At 34.3% G+C, this 16,136-nt stretch overlaps 1 protein-coding gene across 1 annotated transcript in view; it reads right to left on the bottom strand.

Moving 5' to 3' along the window:
- The window catches only part of LOC123712258 (proteasome-associated protein ECM29 homolog), a 33,264-nt gene extending 19,333 nt beyond the window's left edge, over positions 1 to 13,931 (bottom strand). Inside the window, exons 1-18 of the mRNA XM_045665265.1 lie at positions 13,775 to 13,931; positions 13,585 to 13,703; positions 13,267 to 13,395; positions 13,052 to 13,170; positions 12,748 to 12,873; positions 12,556 to 12,667; positions 12,208 to 12,347; positions 11,716 to 11,812; positions 11,000 to 11,089; positions 10,254 to 10,339; positions 9,353 to 9,465; positions 8,281 to 8,436; positions 7,804 to 7,924; positions 6,426 to 6,542; positions 5,746 to 6,040; positions 4,111 to 4,285; positions 2,715 to 3,092; positions 1,866 to 2,197 (exon numbers count right to left, since the gene is read on the bottom strand). Coding sequence (XP_045521221.1) covers positions 1,866 to 2,197; positions 2,715 to 3,092; positions 4,111 to 4,285; positions 5,746 to 6,040; positions 6,426 to 6,542; positions 7,804 to 7,924; positions 8,281 to 8,436; positions 9,353 to 9,465; positions 10,254 to 10,339; positions 11,000 to 11,089; positions 11,716 to 11,812; positions 12,208 to 12,347; positions 12,556 to 12,667; positions 12,748 to 12,873; positions 13,052 to 13,170; positions 13,267 to 13,395; positions 13,585 to 13,703; positions 13,775 to 13,826 — 2,757 coding nt within the window. The 5' untranslated portion in view covers positions 13,827 to 13,931. The remainder of the gene's footprint in view (positions 1 to 1,865; positions 2,198 to 2,714; positions 3,093 to 4,110; positions 4,286 to 5,745; positions 6,041 to 6,425; positions 6,543 to 7,803; positions 7,925 to 8,280; positions 8,437 to 9,352; positions 9,466 to 10,253; positions 10,340 to 10,999; positions 11,090 to 11,715; positions 11,813 to 12,207; positions 12,348 to 12,555; positions 12,668 to 12,747; positions 12,874 to 13,051; positions 13,171 to 13,266; positions 13,396 to 13,584; positions 13,704 to 13,774) is intronic.
- Positions 13,932 to 16,136: the final 2,205 nt, after the last annotated feature.

The following is a 16,136-nucleotide window of genomic DNA, read 5'->3' as shown; positions in this document are numbered from 1 at the left end:
AAAAAAAACTAAACCAAATATAAACTCCAAGCGTGACTCAATCATCAAAAAGCTATATATACCCGAAGATCGAAATAACATTTGTAACATTACTTGAATGTATTTTAACGTGTATTTGAATTTACCTCTCAAACCACTAGGTATATACACTTTAACAAAAACTTTTGGGGTTTTAATCGATATAAAGAAGTATATGTTGGTTGGTTAGGAGTTGGCATCACTGGTGTGATGTGTCATTCCGAAGAGTTTGTAACTTCCTTAGAGTAACCAAATCCAAAGTGGAAACTAAAGATTCGTGAAATTCAAAGTGTCGCATTTTGTGGAAATATTATATAATAATACCTAGTAAAATACACATCACACCAGTGATGCCAACTCCTACGGAATGTTTCCTAGGACCAACTTCGCATACGATTAAAACCCCAAAAGTTTTTGTTGTACAAAAAGTTTGAGAAGTCGATCTTCGAGTATTATAGCTTTTTTAATAATTCAGTCACGCTTGAAGCTCGTATTTGGTTTAGTTCGTTGGTTCGAGACTTAGTATATATTGTATAGAATAAATAATTGTATACCCTGAAGAAACCTCTGGACGTAGAGTTTTCCTTATTTGCTGGTAAAAGCCCCAAGTTATATATAATATTTATTCGTTTAACACAGAGTCCGGAGTGTTGGTTTAATAAAAATATTGGTGGAATTTAATGGCGCCAACAACAACGTCCCCTAGCATCTACAACCTTTTTCTGGGCCTCAGATTTCTGTACCTCCATTGATAACATTTGGCCTTACATAACTAAATCTACACTAATATTATAAAGAGGAAAGATTTGTACCTATTTTTGTATGTTTGTAATGAATAGGCTCAAAAAGTACTGGGCCGATTTAAAAAATTCTTTCACCAATAGAATGCAACATTCTTCCAATTTGACATGGGCTACATTTCATTTTGGAAAAAAATTAGGGTTCCTTAGTAAAATTGGAACAATGTAACCGAAGGTGTAGAAAAATTAGTCTTAAAATGTCTTTCGTCGAATGCGCTGCCGAAACTATTAGCGATAGAACAAAATAATGTACAACAATATTGAAGAACATCATAATGTCTACAAAAAACTCCGCGGTAGCATATGTCCAACTATTGTAGTTATGTCACTACAACAACTTTTTTCTACAAATAAATAATTGTCTATCCCGTGCGAAGCCGGGACGGGCTGCTAGTTTGTTAATATAGTTAGAACACTGAATTAACATCGTAACCATGGTAACAACACGTCGATATTTTCACTAATTAAAACAGTATGTCGTCGCATATATATATTGGCATATATATATGCGACTTCTTCAATTTAAAGAGTCCCCTCCTGTGTATGCTGCGGTATTACGGGCTACTCAATTGTGATTCAGTTGCATTGGTTAGCGCTGCGTCTTAAGTTCTCGTGTCATTTTTATAGATGTTATACAGATACCGGCAAAATTCTTAAACATTAAACAAGGGAATGGGGGAAAGTTTGCACAGGGTACACAGCGCGGGACACAAACGTCAAATGATTTACCGAATCACGCGATCGACACGTTACTCTCAGCCTCCGCGCCTACTAAAAATTGCTTCTGCACAGATAAGGACATTTGTTAAAGATGTTTGCCGGTATCTATATGCTTTATAACATATCTGATTATCCTCCTTGTAATATGGGTAATGTATGAGAGCAACAAAAAAAAACTACATCGCTAACTTCCTTCCTAAGATTACCGAGGTCTAAATGTATAATTTTTATTTAAATTGACTAAATTATAAAGAATATTCTAGTGGCAAAATATACAAAATACATGACGTTTCGCTGGACACACACAAAATATTAAAAAGAACTTACGTCTTTAGCCATTTGCAGAAATCCTTTAACAAGCTGCTTAGCGAACACGAGCCTTTCCCCACAGCACATCAAACCCAACGTGAACAGCGATCTCTCCTTCACTTTGGACGGATGCTTCGCATTACCGACAATTTTGAACAGCCTATCAGCGACGAGGAACTTCGTGACGTCACCGTCATGGCCGTCTTTGCTGAAGGGGTTTTCGGTTTGCAGTAATTCGTCTTGTTTGGAAGAACTGTTGGGTAGGGGCAACGCTGAAGATCGCACTAATACTGATACAGCTATTACGGATGCAGCGACGAGTAATGATTGAGCATTTGACAGGAAATTAACTGAAAAATATACATCATAATTAGACTGTTACTGGTGCGAAATTCACGGACATTTTAAAGTGTCAACTGTCAAATTGACTTCAATTTTGACAGTCCGGACATGTTGTCTAAGACATGACTAATAATACACCTAAGAAAATCCAATATACGACACACTTATCACTAAGTCCCAACTCAGAATTTCACGACTAAGGTAATTTACGTCCTAAGGTCGATTTTAGTTATATGAAATTTAATTATAATTATAATAATAGTGTAAATTAATACGCGCGAAGTGAATTCTGGCTATATTTTTTTAATAAATTCTTTAAAATTAGTAGTAGGCAATGAAGTCAAGATTTTTTATCCTTTTTTTAATCAAATAAAATTACAAATGTATAACTGATAACGACTTTGACATCCTCTTGGCAAAACCACAGCTCGAATCCTTCTGGGCATACTTTCATAAGCATATATGTACCATTACATATCTGTCATTTGTTCTTCAAAATTTTTTTTAAAATGTTTCAGTACATACCTAAAGCTACGGCCGCTTCCTGATAAGGCTCCCAGTTGACCGGATTGAAACCCTTACCACCAAACTTTCCTTTTCTCGATAATACAATACAGCGTTCACACATATTCGTAAACACCGCAATATAACCGCATTGCGCTTCTAAACTCCGATTATTCACCCCCCGTACCACGAACTCCTTTATCTGCCTATCTATCGTCGACTTTTCGTTTATCGCTACGAAAATTATCGCGTAAATTATCGCCGCCGTCTCGCGTACTTCCTCCTTAGTACTGGTCGTGAATAGGTTAAGGAGGAAAGGTAGTAGTGTTGAGTATTTTGGCGCCATTTTGTCTGGCACGCAACCGACTATGTCTAGGAAACATGTGAGGGGCATAATACCTGAAATATATATGAAAATCAGATCGAAGATTTACAATAATGCTTCGAGTAACATGTTTTTACCTATTATTTTTATTTCTATTAACAAGCATGTAGAGGTATTCCATCCATTTTATTTAAACATGGTAATTGTGATTTTTGAAAATTATTTCATTTTTCTCAAATCCGATTTATTTTATTACAAGACCTACAGTCGGCTCTCGATAATGTTTCAGAATGATATTATTAGAAGACGACATTTTCTTTAATGTAATAGCAGGCAAACGGGCAAGAGGCTCACCTGATGTGAAGCGATACCGCCGACCATGGACACTCACATTGCCAGAAGGCTCGCAAGTGCGTTGCCGGCCTTTCAAGAATTGGTACGCTCTTTTCTTGAAGGACCCTAAGTCGAATTGGTTCGGAAATACTTCAGTGGACAGCTAGTTTCACATAGTGGTGGTGCGCGACAAAAAGTGCCTTAGAAAACGCTCAGTTGTGGAACGACGGACGTCGAGGTGATACGGATGGTATTTTGTATTTTGCTTTGACGTCCGATAATGAAACTCAGCTGCGGGTATCAGACCGAGTAACTCTTCTGAACACTCCCCATGGTAAATGTGGTAGAAGATGCAGAGAGACCCAACATCTCTACATCATAAAAACAGCTGTTTCCAACTGGATTCAAGTAGCCCAATCTAGAGAGGACTGGCTATCTTTGGAGGAGGCCTTCACCTACCGAGGAGTTCTTCTAGCATGAAGAATAACAGTTTAATAGTAAGGTTAAGGAAAAACTAACACAAGTAAATTTAGGATACAAACTTAATTACTAACAAAACTAATAATTGTATATGAGTAGTAGTAGTAACTAATTAATTTTATAAGTAAGAATTAAAAGGCTTTTTTATTTTATTTTCATCAGAAAGAACACAATATCATCCATTTTTCTCTTTTATCTCTATTTTTTTATATTATTATGTAGCTTTGTGATAAGTTAAAAAAATTCAATCAGAAAATAAATATTCCATAAATACATTACCTGGATTGGCATTCAGTAACGACGTGATCATTGTCAAGTACCTCTCAAGTACTTCCGAGTCCAGCAAATTGTCGTAGAAGTATCGAGTGAGCAATGGAGATGTCGCGTTTGGGTGATTGGAACAGTCTTTCAGATCTGCGTCGCGATTCAGACACATCCTCAGGTATCTTAATACCTATAATATAATTGGAAAGGTAACAAGTGAAGTCAGTGAGATGCGCATGGGCATCAATCAGAGCTTAACATCCAAAAATAGCTAGCCATTATAGGCAACAAACATAACGGCTTGTGTCAGTTTCGCATTGTTTTTTTTTTATAGAACAAGAGGGCCAACTGGTAAAAGGCTCACCTGATGTTAAGTCATACCACCGCCAAGAGACACTCACGAGTGCGTTGCCGGCCATTTACGGCCGGAATTGGTACGGTTCTTTTCTTGAGTCGAATTGGTTCGAAAATACTTAAGTGGACAGCTGGTTCCACTGGTGCGCGGCAAAAAACGCCTGAAGAAACGCTCAGCTGTGCAACGTCGTTATTCAAATTGACCAATACGGAGAACATTTTGTCAAAAGTTTGCCAACGCCAACGCACACTGACACATTGTTAAAAGAACCACAAAAGAAAATTAGTTTTTCGTTTCAAATACAAGTTCTGCGTTCGTTGTACGAAGGCGAGGTCCGGAAAACATGAGACCAAATCAATTTTAAACTGGCGTGACCCACTAACGCCAAATAAATGTATGAAAATAGTCACGTGACTAAGCGCGAAGTAATGTGAAGTAACCATCAGCCCCCATATAGAGATTATGTCTATAATGATTTATTTTCTCCATTTATTACACATTATTTATAAAACAAAAGCCTCCTACACAAACACGCACACACGCAAACACTTACGTATCCACAGACACTTCAATATTTAAAAGCATTATATTTTACTAGGGCAGGCAATTTATGGCAATAATTTGTTAATACATACAGATTTTGTATGGTCCCTAAATAAAAATAAATAAACAATGAAAAGTGAATTTGTCTCAAGCCCCAGGACCCAATAATTTACCATTTATAATTTTTTATGTGGCACAATTAAAAACAATGTCTCCAGAGTAATCGGGAAACTTCTAAAACATCGCGTGTTCGCAGGTGTTCAAATTGGATCTATCTGGATCTGGTGGTGTACGTAACTGTACCTACGCCCGCTGTGAAGCGAGCTTGGATCGGAAACAATTTTGCAAAGACTACCAAGATATACTTTTTAAAAGATGCTGCAAACATGGAGGGTACCCAGAGTGAATAAAACTACCCAAAAGTACAAAATAAAATTTGTGGTTTATTGTGTGTGTGTTATGAGGTTTTTATTATAAGTCCATCTGATATTAAAACCACAGCAAATATTAATACAAATATTTTAGGCTAAAAATTGAGTTTCACAAGTCAAACCCAAACAAAACATCTTTTTTTATCCTCCCATATTAGGGTTGCCTGGAAGGAATCGCTTGTTAGCGATAAGGCCGCCTGTTGCCTAATAGCTTATGTAACCTACTCACTTTTTGTTTTTGGTTTGTATAATTATGTATATTATGGTAACATAAATAAAAAAAAAAATGACAAATTACTAAAAAAAATATTAATCACTAACTTCCTGATACGTCATCGGATGAAACTGCAACACTTGATTCCCGACCACAAATCTATGTTTAGAATTGGATCCCTTCTTCCTCTTTTGCATCTGATCCCATATATAATTAACCATTACGTTAAATTTGGGCGGCATAAACTCGTCCGGTTTTATATTTTTGTCCTGTTTTGTGTCATCGTCTAGATTGACTGTTGTCGTCTCTTTCTTTACTATGTTATTTACGACATCGTCTATTTCACTCGGTCGCGACGTGCCATAAAGGCATTTCAGGGCTTCCGTTGATATATCATCCTGGCTATAAAGACATTAGATGAAAACCTAACAATGTGACCTGCACCAGGTCATAATATTTTAAATCCATTATTCGTAAGGAAAATAGCAGCAGTGAGTGCCTACGACAGTGTGGATCCCTTAGATCAGCGTGTATCAGACAGAGAAGGCTGATCACAATACAGAAATCTGAGAGCCAGATCCATTATAATTTTCTAATGGCCAGTTCACCTGATCTTAAGTAATCACTGAGCCTTTTATTGTAATTATATTTATCAATATTAAAAGCTTAAAGACGGCTTGCAAAACTATTAAGAAATTTATTAGAGACATTTTTATCTATTCTCTATAGCTATAAGTATTCTTATAAAGCTTTATTACGCCAATTTGATAGATTTGTTAATACTAACTTATCTCCGCTGGCAATTAATAAAAGGTATCTCGACGGTACATAGTCCTGTGGGAAGACTGCCGCTGAATATCGCATCGCAATGTAACGGATCATAGGTTCGTCACTGTGCATATAACTGTAAATGTATAAATGTATATAAATAACTTTATTTTACACATAGCCCTCTCGTGCACATTGGGCACATGGCCCTAATATGGTAAAAGTTTATATCGAAATTACCAATTTTGAAGTTTGGTAAAATATATACGAAATATTTTTCCCTTTAAATTATAATGCTCTCGCCTGTCAAAGGTCGACGATTTTGTAGTACAACCAAGTATATACAGTAAAACCCGCTTAAGACGATTTCTCAGGGACCCTACCAAAAACGCGTCTTAAGCGAGAAAGCGTGTTATACGGGATATGGAAAATAATACGTACTACATACTATTATGTATTATGTTCTAATTTTGGTGTATAAGGTATTAAATTATACATTTATGAATTACATTAAATACGTATAGTAATTATAATTACATTATTTAAAATAATTATTTATTTTGGTTTGACAGGAAGATTTTGATGCATTAGCAATTAAAAGATTTTCAACATAACTCAACTTTTGCAGTGCATTTTGCTTTGATCCAAATAAGCTACTTAGCATCTTAAAATCATTAACAGCTGATAATGGCTGGGCGTTTGACAAAACCGGAGTTGACTCATCTTCGTCTTCATCATTATCACTTAGGGCCTCGTTTTGTGATTGAATTTCGTACGGTGCTACATTGTCTTCGAGCGGGCGGGGGCTCTTATTAGAGCGCTCGGTTAGACCTCTCGACTCGGGCTCGGGCGTATTAAACGGGATGACGAATCGTATTAAGCGTTAAGAAATGTATGAAAATAAGTCTAATAATATATAATAATAATAAGTTGCAGAAACTGGCGTAAGTGGCGTATTATGCGAGAAATCGTATTAAGCGTGATCGTCTTAAACGGGATCTACTATAATATCGGGGAATATGGTTCAAAGGAGTATTAAGAATATCCATAGCGTAAGGTCACCTGCATCGTGAGCATACACCACATTCACACCTTCACGGTATGACTTAGTTAAATGTATTGAATAATTTTTATTGTTTTTTCCCTCGTGTAAATGTTCTTATCTTTTTGTAAAGGTTATGAATGCCATCTTTGTCTATATTTTTAGTGTAATTGTTAAATATATATATATATATATATATTTATTTATATATATATATATATATATATTTAGCTGTAGGATAACGAAATCAATAAATAATGTAACCTATATTTATATGTTTGTTTTAGGTAAAGAATAAATAAATAGATATTATCGATCGCGCATTTTTTTCTGTTTATGCTTTAAATATACTCACTGGTCCAAAAGCGCAAACAAAGCAACGGCTTGTGACTCGTGAAAACATAAAAACTTTTCCGTTTCATCGACATCCATTTTGTCATGCGATGAACCTGCTTCTTGTTCTGATGCTTTTTGTACTAAATAAAAAAAACAAAATCAACGTTAAAGATACGGATAAAATACACTTTTTAATTAAACCAAACTGGGTTTTTGTTATGATCCAAAACTATCAGATCCATTTTAGTTTCGGTAAATTGATAGACAAACGTACTTACGTATTGAATATCTAACTCTACGAGCAAAAAGTAATGTTGAAAACGGAATATTTCGAAAAGTCGGTAATTTCTTTATAACTGCAACGGGCAGGAAGCTTATCTGATATTAAGAAAACCGCCCATTGACACTGCCAAACTCGCAAGTGCGTTGCCGACCTTTAAGAATTGACCCCAAATGGAAATACTTCAGTGAGCAAAAAAAATTAAATCAATCAAACCTTCTACATTAATCTTATAAGCCACGGCCATTTCCAATAGCGCATCACGCAAAGCGGTCTTCATCTCTGGTACTGCTTCTGGAATCTTCTTTACGAGTTCTTCCAACAATGAGAATTGGCCACTAAAGCAATCGGGGCACTTCATCGCTAATCTACCTGTAATAAACGAATGTTACATAAAGATTATTAACTACTATCCAACAAAAAGGGAATAAAACCAATTAAAACACTTAATACACTAAATATTTTAAATTAAATTCTAAGTAAATAAACCAATTATTTAAAACAATAATCAAAAAGTAGATTCAATCAAATACATGAAATAAATGAATACAAAGTTTATTTATTTATTAAAAGAAAAAAAATATGTTTACTATGGAACATAAGATACAAGTATCACTCATTCCGCGTCATTAAATTTAAATAAGTTCTCATCGGCAAAGAAGACAGAGGATGTAGGCCGAGAGAAAAAACCAGCGTAAAAAACTCTCGGTACTCTTTTAAAATATCAAATCATCAAACAACACTTATTTTAAAACAAATATCGCAAATTCATTAGAAGTAGCCTGTCTAGCCCTTTTATCAACTATATAATCACTACTTTATAGTAAGCCTTTTTATACAGCTTTTCTTTAATACATTTCTTAAATGTATTAAAAGGCAGAGATAAAAGAGCCTCTGGAATTTGAGAGTATCCCTTTTCCCAAAAAAGGAATTACTAACTTTTGTATACATACATAATATTAAGAAAAAACACGTTTTGAACGGATTGAAGTTAATTTTTTAATTTATTTTTTTCCGACGTTTCGCGTGCTTTACCGCGTGCGTGGTTACGGTGACTGAAGACAAAAGGTCTTGAATGTCACAGCTAGTTTATAATAATAATACATAGCTTCAATCCGTTTAAAAAGTGTTTTCTTAATGTTTAAAAGCTATGTTAACAAAATACAATACAATTATTATTATGTATATAAACACACTAGCAGCTTATAAGCTGATGCGCGCATATTTGAAGATTTGGTGAAACTATCTAAATTGTAATAAAAATTACTATATCTAAAGTAACACTGACCTATACACATATAAGCCTTTGGCTGGTGTTCGGCATGATCCTCCGATCTAATCAATTTCAGCAGCCCTTGCAAGAATACTGTCGCAACTTTTTTCAATTGCACCTCATCCCCACTGCAAACAACAAGAATACATATAACCTCTTAAAATTGAAAAGTAATATGCCTCAAACTTTGTGAACACACAAACACAGGGATATACTTTTTTTTAAATAAAACAAATGAACAACGTTTTGTGAGTCTCAAATCTCTGTATCTGTTTCATGATCATTTGTTAATCGAATAGGCAAGTATCAGGTGATCAGCGTCCTGTGTCCAAGCCGTTTTCCTCACGATGTTTTCCTTCACCGTTCGAGCGAACGTTAAATGCACACATAGAAAGAAAGTCTATTGGTGCACAGCCGGGGATCTGGCCAACACTGCTCTAAGGACTTGTTATATATATATATATGAAATTCTCGTGTTACAATGTTCGTTCCCATACTCCTCCGAAACGGCTCGACCGATTCTTATGAAATTTTTTATGCATATTCAGTAAGTCTGACAATCGGCTACTATCTATATTTAAATTATATTTATAGTGATGTGGGAGTGTCCACCCCAAAAATATTTTTTTGACATTTTTTTTTTTTAGTATACAACATACAAAAATACATACAACCCTTAATTGTCATCCCTATACGATCAACCCCTATTTTTTATTATAGTAAAGTTTTTTTAATGTTTCCTATAAATAATATACATGGGAAAACGACGTTTGCCAGGTCAGCTAGTAATATAAAAGTTAGACTGACTGATGAGGTTTGTTGACACAGCTCTACAAATTTTCTCTTGAACTCAATTATATCTCATACTTACTTTGTAAATAATTATATTTAAATACACAAAATGAACATGACTTACTTATTGACGACATTCAATAGAAACATCAACGCCATATTGCGCAATCTTGAATTGGTATTCGGGTCAAACAATGATGAAAATACTACCTGAAAATAATATCAAAAAATTCAAAATGGAGAAGGCGGTAAAAAAAAAATGAAAAATATTTATTTACACTTCGTTACGTTTAAACAAATGAGTTATAGAAATCTTTTGTAACTTAGTATTGTCTTTGGTTAACATATCTTTCACACATTGAAAGAAAAGAATTTTTTAGTCATCCGCCATCTTTTAGTCGATACCAACTCCGGGGAAATAAATACAGATAACACAACTTTCTCTACAGCTGTGATACTTTTGACAATTAACACCTTTCGTCTTCAGTCACCGTGACCACGCATGCTGGAAAGCACGCGAAACGTCGATTTCGAAAAAAAATTAAATTTAAAATTATGTAAATAATTATAAATTTATAATAATACAAATAGCTTTAATCCGTTTAAAAATTGTTTCCTTTTTGTAACTTTTTCCATTTAAAAAAAAACGCTATCTGTGCAAGACAAAAGAAAATGAAATACAAGAATTACAAAATTCACGATTCAGCAAAATAGAATATGGTTAAGAAACGTTTATGCAAAAATGTTTCAAAAGATGTTAGGCCCGTAGCCAATTGTATGGAGTCAAATACGTCCTAAACGAATTGCGTAAGAAGGATGAGCTGTGAGATGGAGAAATGAAATGTATATATGTCAAAAAATTATACATACTTGTACACAATGTGGGAACATAATAGCAGGTCCAGTCGCTTTGTTCAAGTATTGCAGGAGCTTCAAGCGCAGCCTGGTGCAAGCTGGCACCTACGAAGAATGTCACATTTAGCCCAATATATTGGCCTCCTCTGATCCCGATTAAATATTTAGAATCTCTAGTAGGTTTAGAAGTATGACCAATACGTTAAAACTGCATCATTCTTTGCATCGTAATTGCCATATATGTTAGAACATTAAATTACAACTTGAGACAGTGTTGGCATTGTGACTTCCACATGACTCTCACTCTGTAAGTTTGAACCCAACTGTGCTACAATCTTTTCCTTAATGAAAACATATTAGGAAACCGGCATGACTCATACCAAAGCAAAAAGTGTGTGTCAGGCACAGAAGGCTGCACTTACTTGTCTGTTAAAAATAAACATATTTTCACAAGACAGACACAAAGATGTGAGGCCTAGGCCTAAAAGGTTGCAGTGCTACTGATTGTTTTAGATTGTAACTTGTAGAAAATATATGATGTAATGGACATCAATTAATAAACACATTCAGAAAAATATATTTCCCTACTGTGAATAAATAAGAAATTGGTAAGAAAAACATCAATATTATCCTGTGATAAAATTATGCAGGTAGTATGTTATATGTATATCTGTCTCAGTCAGGTAAAATAACCTTATTTGAATACTATTTGTTTTCTACATGTTCATTACCTTGCGATCATCTGGTGGTACTTTAAGTCCGCCCCAAGTACCCAAGTACAACGAGTACAATGGGGCGACAACTGAAGGCTGAGACCAATCCACTGAACTGAAAATATAAAGTTTACTATTAACAAATGTGGCCAATTACATTTTTTTAATTGATATTACTTGAGTAAATATCATTTAGAAATGATAATTCCGATACTATATTTTAGCACTGTTTCACCGGACCTTCAATCTCCAAGACATTGTTTGTTCATTCATTACATACCCTATAAATAGTATAGTACTTTACTAAAAACGATATCACAAAAGACTGCACTGGTTATTTGGGTATGTTATCAGAGCATCTGCATACATTATAATGAGCACATATTAAGTGAAGATTTTTTTTCTGACACATACACACTTTAATCTTCGCCATACAAACTAATTTATTAACGGGATTAAACTTCTGAACATTTAATTATCACTGCAGCATTGTATGAGGCAGCTTCTTACCTGTTAACTCTTATTAATGGACTGTTGGCATGATTAGCAACACTAAAACGGGAGTCTGCTGCAGCAACAATAAGTGTCAATAGTATATCATTTGTGTTGAATATATCCTTGCTTATAAAGTTTACTATGGATAATTTCATCTGGAAATTTAAACAATTTGTATTCAATAAAAGTATATAGTATATATCTCATTTACAACAACAATATAGTTAGTAATAAATATATATATTACATACTTTAGCAGGTAAGGTAAGGTAGTGTACAACCCGACCACAGTTTAGTTGTTATTGTACCAGATATTGAAAAATAAATCATTCTTTAATACTATAAAAAAAAAATTTTAAATACCTCTTCAAGCTGGTTGGGATTCAACTGATTTTTTTCTACAATTCTTTTGTAGGATTTCATACTCATTCCAGGTGGCACTTGAAAATCACTCTCTCCAGCATTCGGTAAAGCTCTGTAATATACAAGAATCCAATAAATATGACTCTGCCATGATTGTGTATTTCATATTATGTTAAACGACAACAAAATTACCTGTAGGGTAAAAGTAAAACATCAGTTGCAAACTTTAGTATCATAGTAGACACCTTAGGTTTCTCCTTGAAATTTAGTTCAGTCTCCTTTATGTTGGCAAGCAAGGGTATAACCAACATAAGAATCCTAGAAGAAAAATAATTACAATATAAAACAATATTATCAAGAAAAGGAATAAAACCGTAATAATCAAATTTATTTATTAATTATTACGCTATTGCTTTTATATAGTAATCCATTTATTTTCTCCTAATCCAGCTTTTTAAGTTTTTAGCATGCTTAACTACATAATAATAATACATACTGATCTTGGTGACTCTGAGGCCTGTTTTCAATGGATTCCAGCAAACTGGGAGCCATCTTAAGTTGTTGCTCACGAGGTAATCGAGGGAAACCCATAGTTATGTAAATAATAGAAAAATTCTGAAATATAAATCATTACATATATTTGTGAAAGATATGTAAATTATTTGTTGGAATAAAATTATAACTATGATATATAACTAAAAATTTACTTACAATGATAAAACTGTTTGCAGAAGGCTCACGGTAGGACTGCACCAAAGTCTCAACAGGAAGTTGCACATCAGTTCTACACTTTACTCTCTTATTCACATGAACCAACAGTTCCATCACCTTAGTGCGAACCTATAATAAGTATTATATATTACTTATATTCTTTACAAAGACATACTGTCATCATTATTAATACAAAATAGAATTAATAACTTGTGTTTCATATTTTTTTATTGTTGTGAATTCAGCTGTGAATATCCATTGAATTATGTTCCATTCAATTTATTATAGTGTAATGGTTAGGATGTCGGTATGTCAAACCTGTTCATGTGGCGATGATAGCTTAAGAATTACAGGAGGCAAGAATCTCTTTAGACAATTCTCCAGCTGCTCATCAGAGTCTGCATTTCCAAGACGAAGAAACACACGATCAAGAAGCACTAAGAAAAACGAAAATTATAATAGGAACAAAAATTTAATCAATTATAACTAAGAAAATTAAACAACTTACACAAATCATTTGAACAATCATTGCTGTTTTCGGTAACTTCCATTTCGGACATCTTTCAATACAATTATTGGATTTTCATCAACTGTTTTATAGCAGACATAGAAAAATATACAAACATTTCACTATGTAGGTACAGGATGACAGACAAAATTCAAATTAATGTGACGTTTAACACCACCGTTTTGACATGATATTATCATACCTAGAATTTTACCGATATAACTTATATCCGACTCGGCTGTTGCTTATAACTAAATAATATTTCAATAGTATTGTGCGATAATTAAATGTAAAAAAAAGATAATAAATTGACATAATGTGGAAAATATTCGTTTTAATAAATTATCTCTGAACAAACATCTCATCTCTGACATGATATAACTTTTTTTTTTTATATGGCCCGCACGGTTTGTGTTTGGGCCACACCCAGGGTAAAAACAGGGAATGGGTAAATAAAAAAAAATTATCAAAGGGAAAGGAATTTAAGAATGGAAATTAAATCTACAAAATAAAAGATCAATTCTTATAGAGCTACATAAAAAGGGAGTGTAAGACAAGATATTTACATAAATTTACTTTCATATTGTCTACATTTTTATATCATTACTTAAGATAAAAGCTGCTTAAAGTTTATTATATACATCTGCGTCTAATGTTGCAAGTAAACAGGATATATGGATGAAGGGAAAGGAATTTGAAGGGAAATGAGATGATTTAACATTACGATCTAGTGTACGTCCACTGGAGGGGGGGGGCTACAAGTCCGTCTACAAGGGGGGGGCGGCGGGGGCTTTTCGCACCGGGTGTCACCTTTTTTTAAGGTAACACCCACCCGGTCTTTCAACTTTAAGAACACTGTACAAACAAATAAAAATCACTAGCATAAAAAATTCTTTTTCAGGGATTCCTCCACTATGTAGAACTCAGCTCTATGTAGAATTCGAGGATTCCCGCAAAAGAGCTGACGCTGTCGTGGGGGATTCCCCATCCCTTACTCGGATCCTGCCTTACGGATGTTTGACGTCTCAGTTGCAACTTGCAACATTTCTCATTTGTTTCGTGATGTGTGTTGTGTTTGGTTGGCGTGTATTATTCTATAATGATACATAATAAAATGAAAATAATATATGTTAGAAACTTAAATGCTGTTTTCTGAAGATTCGTGGACATGATGAAGGACAAGACTCTAAAAATAAAGGCATTTTTTTAGAATTAGTAAAACTATTGTCAAAGTATGATGTAGTGTTGAAAGAACACATGATGAAATTGGAGGAAAATAAAAGTGTTAAAAGACTCTCAACAACGCGTTGGAGTGTTCATTACCGTGCAGTAAAAGGACTAGCAGATAATTTTGAAGGACTTGTAGACAAGTCTAATGGACGAGAAAATGTAGACACCAGAGGTGCTGCACATAACCTCATGCCTGCTGTGTGCAATTACACTTTTTTATGTTATCTTTTCTTCTCGTATGATGTTCTTCGGGAAACAAATGCTGCACCGATTGCAATCACATTGTGTAAGAGGCAATATACATTACAACAAAAAAATCAGAAGACTACGATATTCCAACAGAAAAACATAACTTAACTTCGGCGTAAAAAACGAATGGTTGGTGAGATGGCCAGCGATACGGGACTCACACTGAAAGAGAAACTTCAAAAAGATATATTAGAATGAATGACCCATTCAGAGTTGGAAGAACTCTAAACAAGATCGAAGTCTCTTCAAGATGTAGCTTAATTGTTTTTTGGCGAATACTGAAGAACTGAAATTAACTACATCTAAATTTACGGATTTTTATGATGAGGTCTCAGAAACCGAATTACTTTTGGAGATACCAAATTTGCGAAGACACTTAAAAGCCGCTAATGTCACGATTACTGATTGGGTTTCTCTAGATTTTGTATAGTTTATTGTAGAATGATTTTACAGAATCTCATCCAAACCTTATGATTGCACTGAAATTGTTCATGACGGTTTGCGTGTCCGTAGCATTATGTGAGAGGACTGAAACTCCTAAATAAATATAAATAAAAACTATTTGCGGTCAACAATGACCCAATCGCGGCAAGCAATCTTGGTATATTCCATCGAACACGAGGCAATACAAAATATACATTTCGATGAAGTTAATGCTGAGTTTGCAGCTGTCAAAGCTAGAAAGACGAAAATTTAATTGTATTACAACACCTTTTCTGTCTTAGTTATTATTGTTTTGTTATTTGTTCAATATTATAAATAATATATGATCCATGTCCTTTATCATATAAAACTTATTGCTTTTTACCGATGGGGTGACACTACCAACTACCGCACCGGGTGCCACCCAAGGTAGCTACCCCACTGAGTGTCACTTAAGACT

This window comes from Pieris brassicae, chromosome 7, assembly GCF_905147105.1.
Source record: "Pieris brassicae chromosome 7, ilPieBrab1.1, whole genome shotgun sequence".
NCBI classification, from domain to species: domain Eukaryota; kingdom Metazoa; phylum Arthropoda; class Insecta; order Lepidoptera; family Pieridae; genus Pieris; species Pieris brassicae.
This window is presented reverse-complemented; position numbering and strand designations above follow the sequence as displayed.